The sequence below is a fragment of the Dipodomys merriami genome, unplaced genomic scaffold (genome assembly GCF_024711535.1).
Source record: "Dipodomys merriami isolate MVZ:Mamm:240054 unplaced genomic scaffold, mDipMer1.0.p SCAF_62, whole genome shotgun sequence".
Taxonomy (NCBI): Eukaryota; Metazoa; Chordata; class Mammalia; order Rodentia; family Heteromyidae; genus Dipodomys; species Dipodomys merriami.
Genome location: NW_027206202.1, coordinates 6,408,644 through 6,435,855, shown reverse-complemented (window position 1 = coordinate 6,435,855; position 27,212 = coordinate 6,408,644). Strand labels below are relative to the sequence as shown.

The window sequence follows — 27,212 nt, the reverse complement described above, 5'->3', positions numbered from 1 at the left end:
GAAAAGTTGAGAATTCACTGTTCATTATACTTGTTCCAGGCTACCATGGCAACAAGTGTTCATCTCTAGAGTTACTCGAGGAAGCTTCAGTTTCCCTGCTCTCAACGTTCTGCTTTTCCATTGAGAAAAGCATATAATCATCAACCCACACTGCAGGTAGCCCTAGAGATAGGATAGCCTTGATCCCCACACAAATGGACCATCATGAACATGAGAAGTTCTTGCTGATAATAAAGGGATGAGCTACTGTAAGGGCCCAAGTTATCCATCAGAAGCATGTGTACTTTAGGCAATGTAAGGTTCCAGTTTGTGGGCAATGATTCTTTAGAGGGTTGTGTTGGTTTCCTATTTAGGCTGCAACCAATGAACACAAATTTAGTGGCACAAACCCCATATTATTTTACAAGTCTGGATGTCCAAAATCCAACATGGGTCTTCTGGTTGATGGGAAAACTGTTTTGTCTGTTCTGCATGTGTGTACCAGTCCTAGGGCTTGAACTCAGGCCCTGCATGTTGTCCCTGAACTTCTTTTGCTCAGGGCTAGCACTCTACCATTTGAGATATGGCACCACTTCCGGCTTTTTTCCAAGCAGTTTATTGGAGATAAGAATCTCTTGGCCTTTCCTGCCCAGAATGGTTTTGAACCTCAAATCTCAGATCTCAGCCTCCTGAGTAGCTAGGATTATAGGTGTGAGCCACTGGTGCCAAGATTCCTTTCTGTTGTCTGTTCTTCTGTGAATAAATCTTATCCAAAAAGCCAACCCTTGTGTGTGTGTGTGTGTGTGTGTGTGTGTGTGTGTGTGTGTGTGTATGTGTGTGTATGTGTTGGTGTTCAAATTCAGTGCCTAGACACTGTGCCTTAGTACAGTATTTTTGCTCAAAGCTTAAGCTCTACCACTTGAGCCACAGCTCTACTTCCAGCTTTTTGGCAGTTAGTTGGAGATAACAGTCTCATGGCCTTCCATGCCTAGGCTGGCTTCCAACCATGATCCTTAGATCTCAGCCTCCTGAGTAGCTGTGTAAGTGGCCAATTTGTTTTTGTGGGGCTGGGAATTGAACCCGGGCTTCATGCAGACCATGCCACCTACATCAAAACATGAAGGTTTCATTTCCGGTGCTAATGTGCAACAACATAGTAATGTGAGGTTGCACACTAAAAGTTGGAATTCAAGACCATTTCTTGCTTTATATCATTAGAAGAATGCCTGTGTAGCCTTCTAAAGAATGGCTCTGAGAGAACTTAAGCTTTTAACCTCTATTACTCTAGAAATGCCAGACCCACAGGTGCTGGTGGCTCACACCTAGTACTCAGGAGACTGAGATCTGAGGATCATGGTTCAAAGCCAACCTGGGCAGGAAAGTCCACGGGCTTCTTATCACCAATTAGCCACCAGAAAACAAAGTGAAGCTGTGGCTCAAAGCGGTAGATCATTAGTCTTGGGGGAAAAAAAAACTCAGGGACAGTGCCCAGGCCCTGAATTCAAGTCCCACAACTGATATAAAAAAAAGCCAAACCTTCCTTCCACACAAGTGCAGTGGTTTCATGATACCAAAATTAAGTTTTACCCATATATAAATCGAACTAACAGAAGAGGAAACCAGGCACTGATGGCTCAGGGCTGTAATCCTAGCTGCCTAGGAGGCTAAGATCTGAGGGTTGCAGTTCAAAGTCAGCTCAGACAGAAAAGTCCATGAGACTCTTATCTCCAATTAACTAGTCAATATATAGAAGTAGTAGAAAGCCAAATAAGGGCAAGAGGTCCCAAGTTCAAGTCCTGGTACCAGGACACACACAAAGATAGAGTATTATGTCTTGACCATGAAATATTCCTCATTGGTTCATGTATTGAATGCTTGATGCCCAGTGTATGTGAGAAGATGGTGGAAACATTAGAAACGTTAGAAAGTAGGGCTTAATTGGAAGTCACTATGTCACACCTTGGAAGGTGATATCTGGCCCCTAATTTTTTTCCCATACTTTCTCATTTCCTGTTGCCAGAAGGTGAAGCATCTCATCCATTAGACATCAGGACCTCCCGCAAGAAGTTCTGCCCACACCCAAGAGACCAAGAAACCATGGAGGGTTGATGGCTCTGAAACTTCTCCTTGACCTCAAGGTTGGGTTTTGAAAACTCCAAGAGTCTGACTTTCAGAGTGGAGAGTTAAAAGTCTTAACACTAGATTTTTTTAACTTACCCCCATTGATTGACATTTAAAATGTTTATGTCCAGCTACTTGAAGAAACCAGTTTAGAGCCCATTTTTTTCCTAGTTAAAGGATACAAGTGAATTTATTTCTATATTTGATGTTACGAAGACTCTCTATGAACTTATGTTACGCACATAGCCATACTAAGGATGTAACTGCAACCTAGGAGCAAATAGTCACCCAAAGGAGGTGGCCAAGATCAAACAAGGCTAGTAGGAAAATAGTCCTCCGGGTCCAATTGTAGTCTTCATACCAGGAAGGTTAAAATTTCACATAGGAAAATGAAACTTTATTCCTTTCCCTCTCCCGGAAGAGAATGGTAGTATTTAATTACATTGGAAATCTTAAGGGAAATGTGACTGAATCCTTTCTTTGAAATGTTCAGGGAAGTTATCTACCTCTTGAGACTCATCTGAGTTAAATACTTTTAAGTAAAATACTAGATCATTTTCTAAACTGCCTTAAAGAGAGAACTTGCTAATGTAGAAAGGATGCTATTGTCTAAGGATTGGAGTTTATTGTCTCAATTCAAGGAAAAATTGAAGGAAAGGATATAAGATAGGGTAAGAAGTTGAGAATATCACACACACACACACACACACACACACACACACACACACACACACACACACACACACACACACACACACACACTGGAATTTTATCCACTATGAATTTTATCCCAGTTGGAGATATTTAAAGAACATAATGGAAGAAGAAAGTATAGAAGTGAAAGATTTATTGTTAAGAGCAAAGCTAGCTAGAAGCAAAAGTGTCTTGTCTTCCCCTCCCCTACTCAATATCTCAAGCATAGTCCTGACCTTCCCAGATTGGACGGTGTGATGTTTATGGACTCCTGACAGTAACTTCATTGGATCCCTGACTTCAGAGCATGTATGTGGATGCCTTAGAGCACAGACAGACTGGCTCTGATCCATGGGCTTCAGCCTCCTCCCTTGTGTACCAGCCCTGATCCTCTTGTTTTTCCCTATGCTGCCTACACAGTTCTAAATCTCCATATGTTTTGGATAAATGTCTCCCAGAGTCATGTATTAAAGACCTGGTCCTCGGAGTAGTGCTGTGGAAAGATCCTGTGGACCTTCAAGAGATGGGGCTTCATAGAATGTTCTTTGGGCCTTGGGGCTGGTGCTTCTAATGGAGATGATGAGACCCCAGGGCCTGATCTGTTGCTTGGCTTCGGATGTGATCACCTGTCTGACATTCACTTCCGGGTCACACACCTCAGTCACTATAAATCCAATCCAGGAGGGCTAAACAGCCTTGGACCTAAGCCTCCATAACTGAGGGGAAAAAGAAGCAATTCCTACTTTGTAAGTAGCCTGTGTCAGATATTTTGTTCTAGTGACAAAGCTGATATGACAGATGGCTTTCTGACCCCTGATCTTATTTTAGTGGAGATATTAGACTTGTTTTAGTGATAAAACAGTATTAGGCTTAAAGTGTACCCCCATAGTTGGGGTGTAGCTAAAACTCACTCCATTGAATGAGTGGCAGAGGATTCAAGTATAGGACTGAGGGATCAGTAATGGCCAAATGACAACAACACAAGCTACAAGCTTTCCTATTCTCATCCACAGAGGCTGAAGCTGCCCAGAAGATTCTGGATAAGCTTTCAGACACTCTAAAGAATGACTGCAACAATCTTTAGCACCACCTAATCTTTTTTTTTTTTTTTTTTTTTGTCGGTCGTGGGGCTTGAACTCTGGGCCTGGGCGTTGTCCCTCAGCTCTTCAGCTCAAGGTGAGCACTCTACCACTTGAGCTACAGCGCCACTTCCGGTTTTCTGGTGGTTTATTGGAGATAGGAGTCTCACGGTCTTTCTTGCCCGGGCTGGCTTTGAACCGCGATCCTCAGATCTCAGCCTCCTGAGTAGCTAGGATTACAGGCGTGAGCCACCAGTGCCCGGCACCACCTAATCTTTACAAGGCAAGAGAAAGTAGAAAGCGAAAGTTTACTTTAAGAACTCTATTTGCAAGTTCCATTAGTAAGTCCTCCTCATGGCTCTTTCACACTCAGATATAAGATAACACTTACAGTACCAGCCAAACCCACACAGGCAATCAGGCAGCCTCTATTTTAGAAGCAACATCTCCAGCAATCTTGTGAGTTCTGGAATCTTCAACATCTGCAAAGGAAACAGACAATTCAAGTCTTTATGGTTCTGTTGAAAGGAATCTGAAGACTACAGTCTTCTCCAGGGATGTGACATTAGGCCCGGGTGAATTGCTTTGGAAAATTTGCAACAGCAAGTGGCCTTCAATTCTATAAACAACCTCAACACCACTGGATCCTCACTGTTTTTACCTACCTTTCATACTGGGTTCCCCCCTCTCCCCCCTATACCCCCCCCCATCAAACCAGATGGGCTAACACCTCTCAAGGGCCTTCATCTTAGTTTAATCCAGCATCCTAATGCTGACACACCTATCACCTGAATGAGGTTTCTGGGATTTAAGGTAGTTTAATTCCACATTCTAAGCCCAGAGTGAAGGTTGTGTGGGGTGAAGTATGAGGTGATCATGGAAGGCTGACCTAATATAGACAAGTGTAGCAGAAAAGTTGCCCATGCTTTTTGACTAGTCCAAGGATTGCCTTTAATTTTTTGTATAGTAAGTAATAAAGATCCTCTTTAAGATCTAGCACATTAGAATGAGCTGTAAGCCAGGTGCTGGTAGCTCATAACTGTAATCCTAGCTACTCAAAAGGCTGAGATCTGAGGATCTTGGTTCAAAACCAGGCCAGAAAAATCCATAAGACTTTAATCTCCAATTAACCATCAGAAAGCCAGAAGTAGAGCTGTGGCTCAAGCCTTGAGCAAAGAAAGCTCAGGGATAGCACCCAGGTCCTAAGTTTAAGCCCCAAGACCAGCAGCAAAAAAATTTTAAACAAATAAAATAATCAGCACCAAAAAATGCAATATTAACATCAAGCATGAAAGCAGAAGTAACCAAGATGTTGTAAATGAGATATGAATGAGGACTATGACAAAGGTAGAACAATGTGACTTTATACAGTTCTTTTTTATTTTTTATTTTTTTTGTCAGTTGTGGGGCTTGAACTCTGGGCTTGGGCGCTGTCCCTGCACAATTGAGCTCAAGGTGAGTGCTCTAGCACTTGAGCCATAGTGCCACTTCTGGTTCTCCAGTGGTTTATTAGAGATAAGAGTCTCATGGAGTTTCTTGCCTGGGCTGGCTTTGAACCACGATCCTCAGATCTCAGCCTCCTGAGTAGCTAGGATTATAGGCGTGAGCCACCAGCACCAGGCTTCTATGTGGTTTTAAGTGAGGTGGGCTAAGCACATGTAAGGTGTGCTAAAACAAACAACAAAGTTGTAGAACAATAAATTCAATATATGATCTCACTTAGGTCAGATTTCTAGGAGGCTATAAAAGAGACTTGAAGAAATACATTGTTTATTCTTTTGTTTGGGTTTATAATGAACATGTATTACATATAAGCATTAAACTTCTGGCACAAAAGAGCCTATTGTAGCCCAGGTTAAGAATTCTAGTTCAACAAGTACCCTGTGGTCTGTAGCCATACCTCGGAGTGAAGAACCACCCAATAACAGGAGAATGGGTCCTGGGAGACTGATTGTTATTTTGTCCTCTTCAGTGGTTCCTGTGGCTGGAGACAGATGAGCAAGGTGGTGTTTGATGTCTAGAATAGTTTAATAATGGTGATAGAATCTTCAGAGCAGATGGTCTATGGGATGTCTTGCTCCTTCATGTCTGTAGATCTATTTGTGCAGGACTGGGTGGTATAGCATTTGTAAAAGTGGGACACATTCTCCAAGAATCGAGTCCATAGAAGAGTCTGCCCCTCTCAGACTTAGGACTTTGGTACTAGATAAAGACTGGGCTAAGAATCTCAGTCCTCTAGAAGTGAGGTAAGCCAAGCTCAGAGAAACAGTGCATGTGTTCTCTTACATGCAGAAGCTAGATCTAAAATATACTGGGACATTCACACACAGTGAGACCAAAGGCGGATACTCCCCGGGAAGGAACACAAAAGGAGCAATGCCCAAGCACTTCTGATCACATAAACTAGTATTTATTGAAATGTGCGGCGAATGCCTTCTCGGCCAGTGAGGAAGAACGACCACCACACCAGGAGTCTTCTCAGATCACGCTTTATTGGAGAGCCTTTCAATTGATGGGAGAGCTTGAGCGTGAGAGCGCGTGCACCCGAAACATGGCCGCTTATATAGGGAATAGGGACACGGGTCTTTCTATCATTGGTCGTCTGCCTTTCACCGTCACCAGGTGCCACGGGATTGGCTGGGGACTCTACGTGGCTTGCGCATGCGCAAAGCCCAGGACCCACCGTCCTGCCAAGCACCGCCTGAAATGGAGTGGTTACCTCAAAGCTGCAAGGGAGTGGGCGCCATCTAATGGCGTTTGCCCCGGCTCCCTACAGAAATGAACTTCAGGAAATGGCAACGAGGGCCTTTTGTTTTCTTTCCTTTGGTCTTGTTCATTTATCTGTCTTTGGGAGGGTAAAGGGGACACAGATATAGTGGGATAAAGGGTGAACAAATGCAGCAGTGGTACTCACTAGACACTATATTGAAAATAAACTATGTATTTTGTGGGTGGGGATGAGAGGGAAAAACTGGGAGTAAGGGAAGGGGAGGACATTGTCCAAAAAGACATGTACTCATTACCCAACTTACATAACTGCAACCCTTCTATCACTTTATAATAACAATACTTTGAGAAAAAGAATCTTAGTCCTAAGAATCTCTCTTAGTCCTAAGAGTCTCTTAGGACTAAATGATGGACAAGTTGTATTCATCCTTAAAATTCTTTGGGGCTGGAAGATTTGAGACTGGCTTTCAGTAAGGCTCACAGTGGGAGGGGTTGGGACTTTTTACCTCGTTAGGCCCTTGGTGAGGCAGGGTAAGTGACAGAACACAGAGGCGAGTCAGGAGAGGGCCGATTACAGATTAATGCGCTGCAGTGGAAGTAGACCTGGAAATGGAAGAGGAGTCAAGTAGCAGCAAAGCACTCACCTTCAACTTAGGCCTCTTTCTTAGCTTTTTCACTCAGGGCTGATGTTCTATCACTGGAGCTACTCCTCTAGTCTGGCTTTTTTTTGCTGATTAATTGGATGGAGATAGAGACTGCTGGACATTTCTTCCTGGGTAAACTTCAGACCATGATCCTCATATCTCAGCTTCTTGAGTAGCTAAGGTTATAGGTGTAAGCACCCAGCCCTGGTGACTATGATCACTTATCAGAGTAGCAAGTCCCCAAGCCTTTGACACAAAGGCAAAGGTCTTCACATCAAACCTCTGGTAGTGATCACGATGGGCCACCAAGGATGCAATGGGATGGAAGGGGGTTTGGTAGTTGTCCAGGTTATATTCATAGCTGTCAATCAGACATAAGGAGAAGAACAGTCATATGTATTTTCCCAAATGTGACATGTGACAGCTTCACAATGAGGAACATATTTACCTTCTACAGCTACTTTTGCTTTTATTATATATCTTTCTACTCCCATCTGTCCAATAATACCCATGAAATCAAGTTATACATGTAGTATTAACATATTTGTTTGCCAATTGAATTCAAAAGGTAGGAAGTTGTATGGGTATCACTTCAAAAGACTGGCTTATTTCTGCTAATATGAATGCCTATATTATATTGTACTGCCTGGGATACTCATATATATATAATATGTCATATAATATATATGGTGATTTAACCATGGTATATAGTGCCACCATGCACATAATATATATTAGTATCACTATAAGTGATAAAAGAAGAGGAATACATCCTTATGACTGTTTTACATGCTAGCAGGGGTGATGCCACAAATTATAGTATGTTAGGCAGTAAGTACCAAAGTATGAAGAGTTAGACCAGGGTAAGGGATCATGAGTCAAGGTATGTTTGAGCAAGTCTTCCAGGAGGTGAAGGAATGAGCTGTGTGAATGATCTGGAAACAGGAGAGTACCTGGAGGCTAGGAGCTTAGCAACCCTTTTCCACATGGTCAAGAAAGCCGAGGTACAGCTGGGAAAGTGGCTCAGTGGTAGAGTGCTTGTCTAGCATGCATGAAGCCCCAGCTGTGATTCCTCAGTACCACATAAACAGAAAAAGCCAGACATGGTGCAGTTGCTCAAGTGGTAAAGCACTAGCCTTGAGCAAAAGAAGCTCAGGGACAGTGCCCCGGCTCTGAGTTCAAGCCCCAAGACTGGCAAAAAATGAAGAAAAAAAGAAAAGAAAGCCAAGGTACAGTTCTGGGCCTGTACAAACCCCTGGAGAGAGCACCACAGAGCCAAGAGGACCAACACTATGTCCAAGTGCTGGTATAGTTACAACCCCATGGCACTGTAACTTTTAGAATCAAGTGGAAATTTTAAGCTCAGCTCCACCACAAGGCCTTGCTTTTAGCTACGCAGTTAAGTAGTTCAGTTTGGGTTTCTTCATGAAGATGGCTAGAGCCTTCTTCCTTGGGGGGTAAGGCTCAGATGGATGTGGAATATATAGTTCTGTGCCTGCTAGATGGCAGGCATTCAGTAAATAGATAAGGCCAGAAGCCCCTTTAGAGATAGAGTAGAAGAGCCAGACGCAAGCCTATCCCTGTTAAGATTCTACCACAACAGGAAAACAGTGTGGACCATTTGATTAGGTCAGGGGGCCAGTGACTAATAAGAGCAGATGACGGGCTTGTATGGCTTAAACCTTCTCTAAGTCCAAAGAGGGTTTATTCTCTCATCACCAGCCAAGTTTTGATGGATTCACTGAGCAACCCTCTAGCGTGGGAGTACCTACCCTTCCACCACAATGCAGCACTTGAAGAGAGAGGCTGGATCCTCTTTAGATGTTGCCTAGCAGTCATCCAAGACCAGCTTTATGGTGGGGTCCGCCCTACTGAGAATTTTGACTTCCAAGTAGATCAGTTGGCGGAGGTACCTCACCATGGGGAACTCCTTCCTCCTGTAAGCTTGTCAGTAGAACTCGTCTGAAATAGAGCAGAGAACTCTCCTGGATCTGAGTAGGTACTAGTTGCAACATTCATTTTGGGGGAAAACCCCCAAAGGATTTAACCAAATACCTTTTGGTGGGTTGTGGGCTTTGAACTCAGGGCCTGGATGCAGTCCCTGAGCTTTTTCCGCTCAAGGCTAGTGCTCTATCACTTTGAACCACAGCTCCACTTCCAGTTTTCTGATGGTTGATTAGGACATAAGCATCTCATGGACTTTTCTGCCCCAGCTGGCTTCCTCAGATCTCAGCCTCCTGAGTGGCTAGGATTACAAGTGTCAGCCAACAGAATTCCATCAAATATCTTTGAAATTGCAACCTCATACCTGGGTAAGTTTGGAGAATCAACACAAGTGGACCTGGCTTCACAAAGGCCAGGGGAGCAGGCAGGTTGAGGACATGGGCATTCAGCATTATGTTGTCTCTTTTGTAATGGCACTTCACTGTCATTCTGTAACAAGAGGAGAGTGATAAAAAAAATTTTGTGTTGGGCTGGGAATGTGGCTTAGTGGTAGAGTGTTTGCCTATAGCATGCATGAAGCCCTGGGTTCAATTCCTCAGTATTACATAAACAGAAAAAGGTAGAAGTGGTTCTGTGGCTCAAGTGGTAGAGGGCTAGACTTGAGCAAAAGAAGCTAGGGACCATTGCCCAGCCCCTGAGTTCAAGCCCAAGCACTGGCTAAAAAAATTTTTGCCAGGTGCCGGTGGCTCACACCTGTATTCTTAGTTACTCAGGAGGCTGAGATCTGAGGATCGTGGTTCAAAGCCAGCCCAGGCAGGGAAGTCTGTGAGACTCATTTCCAATTAACCACCAGAAAACCAGAAGTGGTGCTGTGGCTCAAGTGGCAGAGTGCTAGCCTTGAGCGGAGAGCTGAAGAGTTCAAGGCCCTTGACCAACGAAAAGGGATTTTGTGTCAACAAATTCTTTAAATCTAAACTAGGTTGTTTTTTTTTTTTCAGTAGCAATTGCTGTCTCTGCATATTTTGCTTGGAGAGCATGTATTTCATTTTTGTAGATGACTATCATTTTTAAACTGAAAAAAGAAATGTTGAAGCAAAGTAGGTTACACTTAGTTAATTCATAGGGCAATCTTGAGCTTCTTATCAACTGGTAGTACCTACCTTAAGTCTGGTTCCACATCCATTCAGGGGTATGTAAAACTGTACTAGCTCCCAAGACTCAACTTTCAACATGGGCTGGCAGCATGAATTTCCCATCCTTAGGATATTCAAGTTGAGAGCTGGTTTTGTTTGATGGCTGTAGACTTCAAAGCCCATCAACCCATCCTGGGGACACAATAACCCTGCAATTAGAGAGCAAGGACAAGCAATTTGTCTACCTTGGGAGATTGGCCAACCTTCAAGTATTAGGAGTCGGAGCAACTAATTTTAGCTGGAGGTACTAGAAATTGCCTGAATTTTTCTTTTTTGTTTGGAAATAGCCTGATAAGCAGCATGAGCAACAGGGAACAACAGTTAAGTCTCTGCGTACAGCCCAAAGGTGGAAGAGAAGGGATTATAGAGACAAGAACTGAGGGTTAAGAGCCATTGAGAAAGTTCTGCTGAGGGGCTGGTTTAAGAATCAGATGTGGCCAACGTGAAATTCATTTTGGATATAAGGGCTAGGGTTGCTCAACTGGTGACATCTATGCAAAGTATTACAAGATCCAAAATAGCTCTGAAACCTAATACTTAGGTCCTAAGCATTTTGGTAAGGAATGATTAAGTTACTAAGCATTTCGATAAGAAATGATTAATCTGTATTCTCAAAGCCCAAGTTGTTTGAGGAGATTGTGTGTGTGTGTGTGTGTGTGTGTGTGTGTGTGTGTGTGTGTGTGTGTGTGTGTACTGGTATGGAGCAGGGCCTAAACACTGCCCCTGAGCTTTTTTTTTTTTTTTGCTCAAAGCTGGCACACTAACACTTGAACCACAGCTCCACCTTTGGCTTTTGGCTCATTAATTGGAGATAATAGTCTCATGGACTTTCCTACCCAGTCTGGATCAAACTGCAATCTCACATCTCAGGCTCCTGAGTAGCTGGGATTACTGGTGAGCTACCAATGCCTGGCAGAGAAACTAATTTTCAATTTGGCTTGACCTGGTGTAGACCAGAGGTGTAAACAGAAACACGAAGGCCAAAGGCCAAGGCTGGGCTAGAACAGTCTTCCATATTCTTTTGGGGTGATCTATATGAATTGGGAGGAACATCTTTTAAGCTTTTCTGCTACTCTAATGAGAATTGAGGCATCTTGCCTGCATAGGAGGCTCAGATCTCTAAGCCAATATATCCAGGTAAATTTTAAATGACAATTATAGTAACACCTTGCCTGCACAAATGTTCAATAAAATACTTTGGTCCTCATGCTAGCAGTTAGACTAAAGTTTCTGACTATAGTCTACAAACAGTGATTAGAATCTGAACTTCTATACATTTTCCCATAAGCTCAAGAGCAAAGGGGGGAGGGGGAGACCGAGTAATAGAAAAAATTTAAAATAAAATGACTTTACCTATAGAAATCGGCGACTCATACTCATACTCGGGGTCAAGGACCATGGATACCATATCCCGTTGGAAATAAAAGGTCAGCCTAGTGAAGAACAACTGATTGAATAGGCATTTTTCCGAGAACTGAAATGAGAGAAGAATGTCAATTAGCAGCTGCAGCCAGTCTGGAGCCCAGAGCTGTGGCAGGAAGCAGGAAGGAAGTCCACTGGATATTTTCAGGGCACACTTCAGACTTATCTAGTTTCCCCCTAAGCCCAAACAAGAGACCCTATCTCTTCCCTAGATCAGGATGCTTCCCTAGACAGGAAATGTATTGCTTTAAACTCATGCCCTCGAGTACCCAGCCCTTTATGCTCTTTGTACTGCTAGGCACTAAAGCTTGAATGAACAGATCAAATTCCAAAGAAGAGTGGGATATCCTGCCAAACCAAGTAGAAATCCAACGGAGACTACAGATGTTACAAAATGCCATTGTAAAACACACTCTGACATATTATTCTCTGCTGTCCCTGGCATCAGTCAAAGCTGTTCTCAATTGAGAACAGTATGGGATCCTTTTGTTTGGTCTATTAAAACTAGGACAGCCTGATCCAATCAGTTCATTCGATGGCTGACAAGCAGCTTGTATTTGTCAAGTGAAATGGAAAAATAAATTAGGAATTTTCTATTGTAGAAGTTAAAGACTCTGGCATTGCAGAGAACTTGACTTAAATGTAAGTGATCAAGGGAGGTCTTAAAGCTTTAAGTCTGTTGCACTTGTAAGAGTTCATTGTCAGGTCAACATCAGCTGTAGTAGGTCAACATTAGCTGTAGTAGGTAATTGGTAAGAGAATATCTCACATTGGACTTTTATAGGAGTGCAGCGTTTGATAATGGAACACACCTTGGTTTTGAGGAGAGTTTTGCTGCATTTGTTGCTTCTCTGTTGATCCTGTTATCATGAAGTTGATTCAGAGGGGTATTCCTATTTTCAATGTTCAGAGACCTTAACTTCCCTGGAAATTCTGGTATGGCGATAGCCGTGTATATGGCATTACAGCCATAGAAGGCTCTGGAAGGAATGATAGAATGCCCATTACCAGCCTTGTTTAAGCCCCCAAAATATTGCTTTCAACTGCTGAAGTTAGAGTTTCCTGGGATCTCTCTCTCTCTCTCTCTCTCTCTCTCTCTCTCTCTCTCTCTCTCTCTCTCTCTCTCTCTCTCTCTCTCTCTCTCTCTCTCTCACACACACACACACACACACACACACACACACACAGAGCTTTTGATAAGAAGATGATCTTCTGAGCAGGAGTCACACTTCTACCGTGTAGAAGTGACTGTTGCCTTGCTTGTAGGAACAGTATTTTTGAAGCTATCAGTTTACTTGATTCTAACCAATAAGAATCAACAGGCCAAGCATATGTTCAATTACTGGGAATCATTTTGATGCAATGGAAATGCAGGCATTTGGGCCAATCATTATCATGCTACATTCCCAGTCTTGTCCTCCAGTCTTGTCTATGAGTTTAAGGCTCGTCACTGATCGTTTCTAGAAGGAGATGAGCAAGAGCTGGTCTGCCATGACTATTACACAGTATCAGTGGTCAGAATGTTTATAGGACTCCACATTCTTGATTCTACTCAATGAGAGACAGAGTTGCTCTTATTTAAGTGGCTGAAATTTGAGTACTTTTGTGTTGAGGTTTGCCAAGAGTTCATTCACACATCACTTAACAAAGCTGTGGTCTAAGAAATGTATCATTAGACAGATTTACTATTGTGTAGTTACTGTGCTTACATAAATCATAGTATCACTTACTATATACCTATTGTACATGATTATTATTATATACATGTACATGACTATATGAGCTCTGTGTGCTGGCATTGTAGTTTTGTTTTGACCAGGATCGTTATAAGCACTATGGTGTTACTATGGTAACAAGATACTAGACAATTATCTAATGGGATTACTCATATGGTCTGCCATGACCTAAGCTTTGTTATGTAGCCCAGGTCTGTACTTTATAGTGTCTCACTGGAAATCAAAAAGACAAGACAGGAAGTAGTGCTGTGGCTCAAGTGGTAGAGCACTAGCCTTGAGCTGAAGAGCTCAGGGACAGTGCCCAGGCCCAGAGTTCAAGCCCCACCACCGACAAAAACAAACAAACAAACAAAAAGACAAGACAATGAAATCCAAACATAGTATATTGATTCATGAGACTTTTAAGAATACCTTTATTCAACATTATACTGCATATATAAGTTTATCGAACAGGAAAAGAACAGATGGGGGCAAAGACCATTGTCTGTTTTGTTCTCCATCTTATCCTTAGTACAGTACAGTGAAGAGTACAGTATCCAGTGAAGGATATGGCATTAAAAATACTTCAAAGGGTTGAAGACATGGCTGAGATCATGCTTAGAGTTAGGAATAATAGCCTTATCCTTTGTGGTTATATTTTTAAAAAAAAGGTATGACCTACCACATATGAGTTATTCCAGTGCATTGTGTGGCATATAGAGGGCTATCTTTTGGCCATCAAGCAGAAGATTGAACCCTTGTCTTAGGGCATCCCTCAAGAATAGAATTCGGGCTTGTGGTCCATCACTAACTTTAACAATCCATCTCGGACCAGTGAAGTTAATTTAAAGAAAAAAAATTTTTTTAGAAGATTTGTGCTCTCTTAACCATGAAACTATCATAGTCTATTTAATATTTGTCTGTCTTCTTGAGGAAAGGGTGGCATGCTGATGTGTGAACTCAGGGTCTTTTAATAGCAACAAGAAGGCGCTCACCCATTTGAGCAATGCCACCAGCCCCTATTGAATGTTCTTTTTACTCAGATTAAAATGGTCAGTCTCAGATTTAAATGTTACTAAGTTTTGTAATTTATTTATTTTTTGTGGGGGTCCAGTCGTGGGGCTTGAACTCTGGGCCTGGGCGCTATCCCTCAGCTCTTCAGCTCAAGGCTAGCGCTCAACCACTTGAGCCACAGCGCCACTTCCGGCATTTTTCTTTTTGCTTATGTGGTGCTGAGGAATCAAACCCAGGGCCTCATGCATGCAAGGCAAGCGCTCTACCACTGAGCCACCTTCCCAGCCCAAGTTTTGTAATTTAAAAGCTACTTTCATACCTGACCTGCACCAGCCAAGCGAGTGGAAAGGAAAATGGAAAGAAAAAAAAAACCATGATGTAAATTTTTTATTTGAGACTTTCTGAAATCATCTCAACTACCTGCCAGGATAGAGGAAACACTCTAACTACTGGCACTCCACCACTTGAGCCATAACTCCACTTCTGGGTTTTTTTTATTGGTTACTTGAAGATACAAGTCTCATAGACTTTCTTGCTCAGTGTGGTTTTAAACCATGATCCTCAAACTATCAGCCTCCTGATTAGCTGGGATGACAGGCATGAACCACCAGTGCCTGTAAGACACTAGTTTAGATGTAAAACTGGATGGAGCTGATTATGGGGCCTTTACTCAGATTATTCAGATATACCTATTAAGTAGCGGCCATGATTCTGGGCACAGCCATCTTGGATGCTACTTCTAACCTCAGCGGACTCAGTCTGAAGCAAGATTCTTCATCCTTTTTGTGGTTGTTAGAAAGTTAACTAATTTAGCCCTGGACCCATATATCTATACCATTAAAAATATATATACTTTAAAAAAATTATTATTCTGAGGGCATTAGGGAAAAGGCCACACATAATTTGGCTATCCATGGCTTTGTAATTAGCAGACCCCTAGTCTAAAGAATTCAATTCTAGGGCTGGGAAGGTGACTCAGTGGTAGAGTGCTTGCCTTACATGCATGAGGCCCTGGGTTTGCTTCCTCAGCACCACATAAGCAGAAAAAGCTGGAAGTGGTGCTATGGCTCAAGTGGTAGACCACTAGCCTTGAACTGAAGAGCTGAGGGACAGCGCCCAGGCCCAGAGTTCAGGCCCCACGACCAACAAAAAAATAAAGAAATAAAAATAAAAAAGAATTCATTCTAAATCCTTTGAAGTAGAGGAGGCCCATTTTAAAAAGTGAATATCCTTTTATTATTTATTATATTTGGTGATGGTCCTGGCACTTGAACTCAGGGCTGTTTTGTTTTTTTTTCTCCTCAAAGCCAGCACTCTACTCTTGAGTCACATCCAGTTCCAACTTTTTGCCAGTTGATTGGAGATAAGAATCTCTCAGGTTTTTCTGCCTCTGGTGGTTTTAAACCTTGATCCTCAGATCTTCCCCTGCCACATAGCTAAGACTATAGGCATGAGCTACCAATCCCCAGCCTCCAAGTGATTCTTTGAACACTAAAGTTTGAAAACAGTTACCGGTTGTTTGTCTTACTCTTAACTATCCTGCTTGGGCAATACTGTTGCTTGGCAACAGAAACCCTTATTGCTTAGTTACTATTTGCTTTCTAACACCTGATTTTAGGCTAGAGGTTTTTCAGTTGTTAACACCAGAATAGCCAGCCCTCCATCTCACATCGGGGGAGGGAGGGTTTCACATACAAATAGCTCAGACGAGAGCTTTTGCTTTGGGTTATTTTCCAAAAGACAAATGGAAGCTTAGAAAGGTTAGGCATCTTGCTTGAGACCTCACCTTTAAAGTATTTTCCAGGGCTCAAGGGCTGCACAACCCAGTCTGAGAGGCATCTGTCAACACTGGCAGTGCAGGCCTGACTGCCTGTTATGTGAGATCCCGAGTCACTAAATGTTATTTGCCAACACCATTGGCTTGCACCCACTAGACGTCAGAAGCAAACTGAACCACCTCCAGTTTTGATAACCACAAATGTCTCCAGTTGTGTCCTCTTAGAGGAAAAACAAAATACCGCTCTGGCTGAGAAACACTGCTCTGCCCTTAAGATTAAATCCTTGCCACAAAATTGATTTCCAAGATCTACCAGCACTTCCCAAACCACTCCTCCAAAGCAATTTCTGCCGGGCACCAGTGACTCATACCTGTAATCTTAGCAACTCAAAAGGCTGATATCTGAGGATCATGGTTAGAAGCTAGTACAAGCAGGAAAGCCCATGAGACTCTTCTCTCTAATAAAAATTACCAAAAAGCCAGAAGTGGAGTTGTGCAAGTCAAATGGGAGCTCTTGCCAAACATGCAGGGACAGTGCCTAGGCCCTGTGTTCAAGCCCTAGTACCAGCACACACACACACACACACACACACACACACACACACACACACACACACACACACACACACACACACACATGATTACATACCAGTCTGTTTGTACAGGATTCATAGGGAATTTTCAGGCTGGGTTTTTCTGAGGGCAAGACATAAGTACAGTTCAGCATTTCAACCCCAAAAGCATCTATAGGAAACAGCCTGTTAGACAGAGGATGGTTGACAAGTACATACTATAATAGAGTCTGCTAAAGGTATCAAGACTTTTTTTTTTGGTCCATCACGTGGCTTGAACACAGGGCCTGGGAGCTGTCCCTGAGCTTTTTCACTCAAAGCTAGCACTCTATCACTTTGAGTCACAGCATCACCTCCAGTTTTCTGGTAGTTTATTGGAGATAAGAGTCTTATGGGCCGGGTGCCAGTGACTCACACCTGTTATCCTAGCTACTCAGGAGGCTGAGATCTGAGGATCACATTCAAAGCCAGCCCGGGCAGGAAAGGCTATGAGACTCTTATCTCCAAAAAACACTAGAAAACTGGAAGTGGTGCTGTGGTTCAAGTGGTAGAGCACTCACCTTGAGCTGAAGAGCTGAGGGACAGCACCCAGGCCCAGAATTCAAGCCCCACGACCAACAACAACAAAAAAGTCTCATGGAGTTTCTTGCCCAGGTGACTTTGAACCTCGATTCTCAGATCTCAGCCTCCTGAGTAGATAGGATTACAGGTGTGAGCCACCAGCACCTGGCTTGTCGTCCATTTCTAAGACACATCAAGTAATTCGCTTTGAGACCATAAGACACTGATCATAAGGCCCAGGCTCTGAGACTTACAGTCCGAGCTTCCCAGGGGAGGTTGACTAAGACACTTCTTAGAAAAGACACTCTTGGTGGCATCATGCAAGTTGGGGGACCCCGAAAGCAACAGAGAAAGTAAATGCCTATTGCTCCAAATTTTGACATCTCCTTGTACACAGAAAAATAGGAATGCCCTGAATCTACAAGCTTTCTACTAATTAGGGCCAAGATAAGCTAGAACATGTTACCTACCTACCACGGATACATGCCATTTGTCCATGCTAACACTGCTTGGGAATCCACTGTCATTCTATCTTCACTGCAAGTGATATAGCCTGAAAAACAAAAACAAAAACAAAAAAGTATTTGGGATCCTGTAGGTACAGGATTCCTACTCTTCCTCACCAGCAATCATATGGAATGCTGCTGCTTGAGAGTGGTTATGATACCTCAGGTGCTAAATTGGTAAGACAACTAGTACAATGCAACATGCTGAGAAATATGGTAGTATACAATATACTGGGAATTACGGTATCAGTTAACTGTATCAAGACAGTATCCATGAACCAGCCTGAGCTTTCTGGAGCTACATTTTAGGTTAACAAGCAAGCCTATCGCACCCAGATCAGAGCCTTGAAATAGGGCTGATGGAGGTGAGAATGATAGGTCTGAAGAACTGAGGAACCAAAGCTTTCTCTGCAGGTTTTCCAAATTGAAAAAATGAATTTAATCCTAAATCCTAGGTCACAGTGTGTGTGTGTGTGTGTGTGTGTGTGTGTGTGTGTGTGTGTGTGTGTGTGTGTGTGTGTGTGTGTGTGTGTGTGTGTGTGTGTGTGTGTGTGTGTGTGTGTGTGTGTGTGTGTGTGTGTGTGCTGGTCCTAGGACTTGAATTTCGAGTCTGGCCTTGTCCCTGAGCTTTTTTTGCCACCGCATCACTTCTGGCTTTTTGCTGGTTAATTAGAGATTAAGAGTCTTATGAGCCTTCCTGTCCTGACTGGCTTTGAACTGTGATTCTCAGATCTCAGCTTCCTGAGTAGCTAGGATTACAAGTATAAACTACCGGCACCCAGTTAGGGCACATTTTATTATGACCAAATTCTGCCACAATCTGCCTTTCTAGAACTTCTAGCTCAGAGTAAAGTCTTAAGAGAAATTTATTCTTTGAGGCAAGATATATGATTTTGCTTATTAGGCTGATGCATTCCTTTTTTTTTTTTTTTTGGGTCCGGTCGTGGGGCCTGAACCTGGCATTTCTTTCAACTGTATATTTTCCACACTTTTTTCAAGGAGCCTTTTAAATTTTGGTAATTTATAACCACATGATGATCACATGTCCTCTTCTATTTAGTTCAGTTGTTGCTTCGTTGCATAGTTGTCTTCCTATCAGAAGGAAGAGAGTTCTTTTTTGCGGGGGAGGGGGTCCAGTCTTGGGGCCTGACTTCTGGGCCTGGGCACTGTCCCTCAGCTCTTCAGCTCAAGGCTAGCGCTCTACCACTTGAGCCACAGCACCACTTCCGGCTTTTTTCTTTTTGCTTGTGTGGTGCTGAGGAATCGAACCCGGGCCTCAGGCATGCAAGGCAAGCACTCTACCACTGAGCCACCTTCCCAGCCCCAGGAAGAGAGTTCTTATAAACAATTCATCTTTTTTTTTTTTTCAGTATTGGGATTTGAACTCCAGGTAAGCACTCTATCACTTGAGTTACACCCCTAATCCTCATAACTCTTAAGTATTGTGTTAATTTTTTCCCAATTATAAAAACATTGTTTTGTTTTTTGGTGCTGGGACTGGGACTTGAACTCAGGGCCTTGGCACTGTCCCTTAGCTCTTTTCTGAAGACTGGTACTCTACCACTTTAGCTTCCTCTGGCATTTTGCTGGTTAATGGCAGATAAGAGTCTCAGAGATGTTTCTGCCTGGGCTGGCTTTTTCAGACTGGGATCCTCAGATCTCAGTCTCCTGAGTAGCTAGGATTATAGGGGTAAGACACCAGTGGCTGGCATGTTTTGCTCTTTAAAAAAGAGAGAGAGAGACAGGAAGGAAGGAAGGAAGGAAGGAAGGAAGGAAGGAAGGAAGGAAGGAAGGAAGGAAGGAAGGAAGGAAGGAAGGAGGGAGGGAAGGAGGGAAGGAAGGAGGGAGAGGAAAGGAAGGAAGGAAGGAAGGAAGGAAGGAAGGAAGGAAGGAAGGAAGGAAGGAAGGAAGGAAGGAAGGAAAGGAAAGGAAAGGAAAGGAAAGGGAGGGAGGGAGGGAGGAAGGGAAGGAGGGAGGGAAAAGGGAAAAAGAAAGAGGGGAAGAAAGAAAGGCTAGGTATGTGTATCTACTTCTGTCTGTATGTAGGTATATCAGTGTGCATTGGTGTTGAAAGTCTAGAAGGTTCTGCCAGAGTGCAAGTGGAGCCACCTGGGAAAGGGGACAGAGCAGATGTTCCAGTAATCCAGGTGACTGTGCTGAGCATTTACAACCATTGTGGACTCTGGCTTGGTTGTATTCTTGCTCTTCTGGAGTGAACTATATTTAATATTTACTTAGATTTATTTCTTGAGAATGGGAGAATGGAAATAGGCAGAGATGAAAATAGAGGATGCCTAATTTGTTTGGTTTTGTTTTACTTTGTCAACTTCTGTTTTGATTGAGCGGATTTAGTGGCAAAACCAATTAGAATAATTTTTTTTTTATTGTTTTTGGGTCCGGTTGTGGGGCCTGAACTCTGGGCCTGGGCGCTGTCCCTCAGCTCTTCAGCTCAAGGCTAGCGCTCTACCACTTGAGCCACAGAGCCACTTCTGGCTTTTTTCTTTTTGCTTATGTGGTGCTGAGGAATCGAACCCAGGGCCTCAGGCATGCAAGGCAAGCGCTCTACCACTGAGCCACCTTCCCAGCCCTAATTAGAATGATTTTAAAGTAAGAAGAATAATAGCAAATCTGAGTTCTACCTTAGTGACCTGGCGATGCTATAGAATCAAAGGCCCAGGGGTCAAAATTCAATGGTATTAAATATATAATGTCCAAGTACATGGTTTTCAAATATGAGGCTTCCAAAGTCAAGCTTCCTATCATAAAGATTAAATCTAAAGAAATTTAAGGACTTTCCCAATGACATTTTCCAAACTCATAGCAGACAGAAGTCTATGGTGAAATTAGATCTCCTGAAGCCCTCTTTTTCTAAATCATTTTGATTTTCTGTGTGCATATGTGTGATGAAGAGTTGTTTTAAAACGCTGCACTTTACTTAGCATTAAAAAGTACAAGATGGCATTAATTAGAATTTAACACCATAATAAAGTAAGAAATCTAGCAACTTCTACCAGGTTATGCTAATACAGATAAAAATAGCTTTCAAATACCAAATATGAACTTAACTTGAAAAATAAGACTGTCAATGAGAAATGTTCTTGAACATCATATGGTAGATTTTTTTTAATCTAGCAATATTAATGTGTTCCACTCTACATCTTTAGACAGATCCAAGTTTAATGAGCCATCTAACAGTAGTGAATAACAGGAGCCTGTAATCATTATTTGGAATAAAAGTTGCCATTCCACAGTGATCTCAGAGTTTATAAAATTAAAGTTAGGCTACTGTGGAGGTAGGAAGCACTTATAGAAAAACCCTGAATCTATGGCATCTCAAAAAGTGCAGGTACTAGCCAGGTGCCAGTGGCTCATGCCTGTAATTGTAGCTACTCAGGAGGTTGAGATATGAGGATCACAGTTTAAAGCCAGCCCAGGCAGAAAAGTCTAAGAGACTTTTATCTCCAATAAAGCACTAGAAAACTAGAAGTGGCACTGTGGCTCAAGCGGTAGAGTGCTAGCCTTGAGCTGAAGAGCACAGGGACAGTGCCCAAGCCCACAGTTCAAGCCCCACGACTGACAAAAAAAAAAAAAAAAAAGTGCAGGTACTGGTGGTTTACGCTTGTAATCCTGAGATTTGAGGATCATAGTTCAAAGTCAGTTAGAGCAAGAAAGTCTGTGAGACTCTGATCTCGAATTAACCAGCAAAAAGCCAGAAGTGAAACTGTGGTTAATGTGGCAAAGCACTAGCTTTGAGCAACTGAAAAGCACTGATCCCCTTTTGGACCCATGAAAGCAAGAGAAAAGCACCTTGTATGTCTTTGAGGGCAGGGAACATCTGGCCTATGAGTCATAAAAGGCCTGAAAATCATTTGACCCTACCAAGGCCACACAGGTAGGACTTGAAATTCAATAAATCTAGAAGCTACTTTCATAGCAATATAAACATCAGTATCAGCTAACATCCCACCCCTTTGCCATTTGTTGTATTGTGTTTTTCTGTATGTTTTTGTGGTAGAGTCATTTAAAAGTAATTTGTGAATATTGTGCCGCTAGCTGGCTTCTAGTGACTCATAACTGTAATCTTAGATACTTCGGAGGCTGAGATCTAAGGGCCATGATTCAAAGCCAGCACGACCAGAAAAACTCAAGAGATTGTATCTCATTTAACCAACAGGACTAGAGGTGTGGCTCAAGTAATAGAGGGCCAGCTGTGAGCAAAAAGACTGAGTACAAAGCCCTGTGCTCAAGGGCCCAAGTTTAAACTCTGGTCCTGGCACAAATACACAAATAACATATGTTGTAGATATTGTATTTCTAAATATCTCAGCGAGTGTTAAGTAAGAATAGGACATATTTCTACAGTGCTATCAACAATACTCTTTTCACCCCAAGAAAATTAGTAACTCCACAGTATCATGTACTATATTGCTCATAGGCAATTTTCCCCAGGTGTCTCAAGAGTATCAATTATTGCTTCTCTTTTCATAAACTTGAATCCAATTAAGTTTTGTGTACTGAATTTTGCTATGCATCTTTAACCCCTTCAGATCTCCTAGGCTCCACTTTGTACCTTTTCTTCCCCCACTGCATGTTCCTAGGCTTGAATCAAGACTTGGGTGCTGTTCCCGAGCTTACTTTGTTCAAAGCTAGTGCTCTTCCACTTGAGCCACAGCTCTACTCCTGTCTTTTTAGTGGTTAATTGGAGTTAAGTGTCTCACAGAGCTGGGCACTAGTGGCTCACTCCTAGCTACTCAAGAGGCTGAGATCTGAGGATTGCAGTTCAAAGCCAGCCCAGGCAGGAAAGTCCATGAGACTCTTATTTCCAATAAACATAGAGCACGCCCCTTGACCTGAAGAACTGAGGGACAGCACTCAGGCACAGAATGCAAGCCCCAACTGACCCCCCTCAAAAAAATTCTCACAGATTTCCTGCCAGGTCTGACTTTGAACTGTGATCCTCAGATCTTAGCCTCCTGAGTAGCTAGGATTACAAGCATGAGCCACTGGTATCTGGCTCATGTTCTTCTTCAATTCTAATTGGTGCCCCCACTGATTTCAAATCTAACACCAGGTACGCAAAAATGTCTTGTCTTATTCATATACGCATACATATACTTTTCCACTGAGAAACTTCATTCCCTATTAATTGTTACTTAATAGGTTTTTTTCCTAGCTACTCAAGAGGTTGAGATCTGAGGATCATGGTTGGCAGCCAGCCCAGGCAGGAAAGTCTATGGGACTCTTATCTCCAAATAACTATCAAAAAGCTAGAAGTAAGCCAGGTGCCAGTGGCTCATGCCCGTAACCCTAGCTACTCAGGAGGCTGAGATCTGAGTATTGCGGTTCAAAGCCAGCCTGGGCAGGAAAGTCTGTGAGACTCTTATCTCCAATAAAAAACACTCGAGGGGCTGAGAAGGTGGCTCAGTGGTAGAGCGCTTGCCTTGCATGCCTGAGGCCCTTCGTTCAATTCCTCAGCACCACATAAGCAAAAAGAAAAAAGCCAGAAGTGGCAGTGTTTCAAGTGTTAGAGCGCTAGCCTTGATCTGAAGAGCTGAGGGACAGTGTCCAGGCCCAGAGTTCAGGCACCACGACTGGACCAAAAACAAAACTTTGAAAAAAAAAAACTCGAAAACTGGAAGTGGCACTGTGGCTCAAGCGGTAGAGTGCTTGCCTTAAGCTTAAGAATGCAGGGACAGCGCCCAAACCCAGAGTTCAAACCCCATGGCTGATCCGAAAGAAAAAAAAAGCTAGAAGTAAAGCTGTGGCTTAAGTGGTAGAGCACCAATCTTGAGGACAACGCTCAGGGATAGTGTTTGGGTCATGAGAACAAGCCAGCAGAGATCAACTGGTACTAGCACACACACACACACACACACACACACACACACACACACACACACACACACACAGATTTGACTTCTGTTGCTTGAAATTAAAAAACAACAACAACAACAAATTGATCTCACAGGTGTTAGATGAGCTGGGAATATTAAAGATGGACGCATGGTGGTGGTGCATATTGATCAGGGTTTCTGACAATTAGCAACTGCTCTGAGCCAGGCACTGTGACACAACTTCTATTGTGCAGAGAAAGAAGAGAGATCTGAAAGTGCCTGATTAGATTTTCTTTTATCCCACGCAACTATGTGGCTTTGCTTAGGTTGACTTTGGCTTAAGAACCAGGAAAAATAGATGCTTATAATTATAGAGATTAGAGGTGTGTGTGTGTGTGTGTGTGTGTGTGTGTGTGTGTGTGTGTGTGTGTGTGTGTGTGTGTTCCATGCATACAGGGTGGTGCATTAATTGGAAGTGGAGGGCTTTTAACTATGGCAGGACTTTCTTTCTTTGGAGAGTGCTTGTGTTAAGCACTAACATTGAAGGACCAGTTGTTCCTAAATTTTGCTAATTATGCTCTGAGCAGTCACTTCTGTTAAATTAGGAAATTATCTCACAAGTTTGAGTAATTTTTGTTCTATTTCTCAGTAATTCACCTAATTCACTTGTGTAATATGTAAGCTTGCCTAAGTCTGGTTCTGTAAGAGTAGATGTGAATATCCACACATTCCAGAGAAACAGCCTTGTGATGTTTAGGGGGTCAGATAGGAATGCAGGAAATGGTGACAAGAAGGGTTTTAATGTAGGTACCCAAAATTTTATATTTGGCGACTGACTTAGAGGGAAATAAAGACCTGATTGGCTCTAACTTGTCAGAGGTGTTAAAAAGTCTGTCTGAATGCTTTCTGAGTGCCCAGCAGATACTGTGTATAAATGAAGTGGGTTGCATGTAAAGAAATGGCTTTGGGAGGGCTGGGAAGGTGGCTCAGTGGTAGAGCGCTTGCCTTGCATGCCTGAGGCCTTGGGTTCGATTCCTCAGCACCACATAAGAAAAAAGAAAAAAGCCGGAAGTGGCGCTGTGGTAGAGCGCTAGCCTTGAGCTGAAGAGCTGAGGGACAGCACCCAGGCCCCACAACCAGACCCCCTCCCCCCAAAAAGAAAGAAATGGCTTTGGGGGTTGGAGGTGTGGCTCCCTTTGTAGAATGCTAGCAAATGAGCCAACGTGTCAGGTACTGAGAGTTCAACTCCCAAGTTTGCATCTAAAATAAAAGAGAAAAAAATCGCTTTGGAATGATACTAACTGCTACCATCTGAGTGAGGATTGCAGCCTGGAGCAGTGGGGGGCTGGGATAGTTGGGGAGCCCAGGTATCGTTAAAGGGGCAGATGCTACTCAGCTCAGACAGGGATTTCCATCACCTCCAGTTGTTCTTCTTGAAACTGCAAATCCAGATTCTATTAAGTTTTCTTCATCTAAGTGTTGACAGCTAAATAACATTTTTAAAATCCTGTGCCCACCTAACTATAAGACAGTTATTTATCTTTTCTCTTTTTTATTTATTTATCCTTACGTAATTGTACCAAGCAGTTTCAATTTAAAAAATTTAGAGAACCAACCTCAAGCTTTTTTTTTTTTCTGCCAGTCCTGGGGCTTGAACTCTGGGCCTGGGCACTGTCCTGAGTTGCTTTTGCTCAAGGCTAGTGCTCTATCACTTGAGCCACAGCGCCACGTCTGGCTTTTCTGTTATACATGATAGTGAGGAACAGAACCCAGGGCATCATGCATGCTAGGCAAGCACTCTACCACTAAGCCACATTCACAGCCCTCATCCTCAGGCTTTTAACTTCCAAGTCTATAGAGACCACATGTATTGTGGGACATCATGTTAGCTCGGAGACAGGAGTGAACCTGCACTTTCTCCAGGTCTCTTTCAACTCCTCCAAGTCCTGGGCCAAGTGTGGGTACAGCCCCTTGGTGAGAGGCAGCAACTAATCCCACAGACAGCAGCATCACTGAGGTTGGAGGTTGGAGGGGGATGACAGAAGCATATGTTTTGGTTTGTTCTCTTGGGTTCCAGTTTGAACCTTCTTCTCCTGTACTGCATGTTTCTGGGCTTGAACACAAGGCCTGGGTGCTATCTCTGAGTTTTTTTTGTTCAAGGCTAGCCACAGCTCTATTGTTTTTTGTTTTCCTGGCAGTTAATCGGAATTAAGAGTATCACAGACTTTCCTGCCAGGCCTGACTTTAAACTGTGATCTCAGATCACAGCCTCCTGAGTAGCTAGGATTACAAACATGAGCCACTGGTACCTGGCTTATGTTCTTTTTCATTCCCAATTGCTGCTCCCACTGATTTCAAATCTAACAACAGGTGCACAAAACAGTTTCAACAGACAGTTTAAGCAGCTCCCACAATTATGTGAATCTAATCTCTAGAATAAATCTTCTATTTCACGCACAATTGTTATGCCTCTCTGACCAAATCTACCTGCTGCAAAGTTTGTTTCTATGTCATAAATTATAGGTGAGAAACTTGGAATCAAAACAGATGTGCTAACTGATAGGTTTAATAATTTCTTAGTAACAGTCTTGGGAATCAAATCAGGAATTCACTCATCTCTGCATTTTACCTTTTCTTTTGTGTTTGAAGACGCTCATTTTCACTTTTTTTTTATAATCTTTAAAACCTCTTTCCGATTGTGTTCTCCTATATCCAAATAACAACTGTGTCCTGTTACCTCTCACTTCACCATGGCTTTGTAATCCATCCCTTCCTCTTCAGGCCTCCCTGCACATTTTGTAAGTCACACCTGTGCTATTTACATTTCACACAGTACTGGGAAGTCAGAAATCATGTGAGTTGATGAATCTCTCTAGGAAGAAGGGAAGAACATTTTGATTAAAACCCAGAGGGCTTAACAAATGGGCATGGATGTGTACATTGTCAAGGGAAGAATAAGAGCATATAGAGAGAGACGTATATATGTTTGTATATATATCTATATCTATATATATATATGTATGGGTATATATGTGTGTGCATGTGTGTGTATATATATATATATAGACACACAAACATATATACTCATACATATGGCCTTGTGTATATTTGTATATGTGATTATAATACTTACAATTTAGCTCTGCACATATGACAGAAAGCATGCATTTTTTTGTCTCTCTGGGGCCTGACTTACTCCACTTAACAAGATTTTTTCAGGTCTATCCATTTCCCAGATGCAGGCCCCTTGAGGTAAAACCCTTGTAGCCAGTACATAGAAAGTTGTTAGGAGCTGAATATGTCTCTCCCTCCAATCCCCTTCTCAAAAGAAAAAAAAAAAGTTCCTGATAAAATCAAGTACCCAAGAGTGCAATTAAATTTGAAGATGGAGTCGTTACATTCAAATGAAATCTTTAAAGTGAGTCCCAAGC

General features: G+C 42.7%; 1 protein-coding gene across 1 annotated transcript; it reads right to left on the bottom strand.

Annotated features, from left to right (window-relative positions):
* Positions 1–7,109: 7,109 nt before the first annotated feature.
* On the bottom strand, positions 7,110–26,438 carry Zp2 (zona pellucida glycoprotein 2). Its single transcript, XM_070003969.1, is given in 15 exon segments — positions 7,110–7,202; positions 7,442–7,604; positions 9,016–9,205; positions 9,552–9,717; positions 10,205–10,245; positions 10,335–10,529; positions 11,734–11,854; positions 12,615–12,640; positions 12,643–12,814; positions 14,222–14,342; positions 14,851–14,855; positions 16,958–17,066; positions 17,916–17,994; positions 26,091–26,141; positions 26,411–26,438. Coding segments are annotated over 15 exon segments (1,560 nt in total).
* Positions 26,439–27,212: the final 774 nt, after the last annotated feature.